The 1,238-nt window shown below is 40.4% G+C and overlaps 1 protein-coding gene across 4 annotated transcripts in view; it reads left to right on the plus strand.

Annotated features, from left to right (window-relative positions):
* AHCYL2 (adenosylhomocysteinase-like 2) overlaps window positions 1-1,238 on the plus strand; it is a 229,582-nt gene that overhangs the window by 213,411 nt on the left and 14,933 nt on the right. For all 4 annotated transcript variants that reach the window (XM_011939580.1, XM_011939581.1, XM_011939583.1 and 1 more), the window contains exon 12: window positions 401-495. In XM_011939580.1, the coding sequence (XP_011794970.1) occupies window positions 401-495 (95 nt within the window). The remainder of the gene's footprint in view (window positions 1-400; window positions 496-1,238) is intronic.

The following is a 1,238-nucleotide window of genomic DNA, read 5'->3' on the forward strand; positions in this document are numbered from 1 at the left end:
GCAGTCTCGGCTCACAGCAAGCTCCACCTCCCAGGTTCACGCCATTCTCCTGCCTCAACCTCCCGAGTAGCTGGGACTAAAAGCGCCCACCACCATGCCCAGCTAATGTTTTGTATTTTTAGTAGAGACGGGGTTTCACCATGTTAGCCAGGATGGTCTCAATCTCCTGACTTCGTGACCCGCCCACCTCAGCCTCCCAAAGTGCTGGGATTACAGGTGTGAGCCATCTGGCCTGCTTATTTTTAAATTGTCTTCTTCTTACAAGGAATTATAAGAATTCCTTATAACAAGTCCCTTATCAGTTATATGATTTGCACATTTATTTTCTCATTCTGTGGATTATCTTTCTCTGCTGCTGCCAAAAGACAGTGAGCGCTCAAACCTCTCTTCTGTTTTTAAGGTAACAAGAATGTGGTAACCAGAGAGCACTTGGACCGTATGAAGAATAGCTGCATCGTTTGTAACATGGGACATTCCAACACAGAGATTGACGTGGTAAGATCAAGTGGCTCATTTATTGGGGGCCTTTTTGTCTCCTTCACAAGAAACAAACTGGAAAATGAGAGAGCAGTGTCACAAGCCATCCTAAACATGAGTGTCCTGGCAGAGTTGTCCACATCTTTTCACTTACTAGCCCTATAGCCTGTATTTGTGGAGACTATAAAGTTTCTTCATCTCAATTGAATAATTTTAAATGATTATCATCTTCTATTCAAGCTCGACGCCTGTTTACACTGTAAGCCTTATCTCTGTGTTTAGGATTGAGAGCAAGATAAACTGAAAACTACAATGAATGATACAAACTCAAAGCTAAGTGATACAATGAATGTGAATCAGTATGGTAGTCAGTATTTTGGGGGTGTTTGGTTTTACCATAAAGATGAGATAAGTAGGTTGGTCCAAGGAAATAAGGGAGAGAAATCTATGGGCTGGGATGATTCTGTTGCTTAGGATTGACTGTGTGTATCAAATACTGTGGTTTCTTCTTTTATCCCTCTCTTTTACTGGGCGTGGTCACCCCTCACATGTTTTTCAAACTGTAGTATTGTGTCTGCAGGTGTCATAATCAATCCAGTGCCATTGTGTAGTAGCATGTATTCTTCAAACCTGGAAAGTATATCACTTTGATTCTCTAATTTGGTTATATTCACCCTATAATTTTCCAATCCAAAATAGCACTTGGTACTAATAAGTTGCCCAAGTAATAGTTAATAGAAGTGTTTTTTCTTTTTTTTTTT

The sequence above is a fragment of the Colobus angolensis genome, unplaced genomic scaffold (genome assembly GCF_000951035.1).
Source record: "Colobus angolensis palliatus isolate OR3802 unplaced genomic scaffold, Cang.pa_1.0 Scaffold182, whole genome shotgun sequence".
Classification (NCBI taxonomy): domain Eukaryota; kingdom Metazoa; phylum Chordata; class Mammalia; order Primates; family Cercopithecidae; genus Colobus; species Colobus angolensis.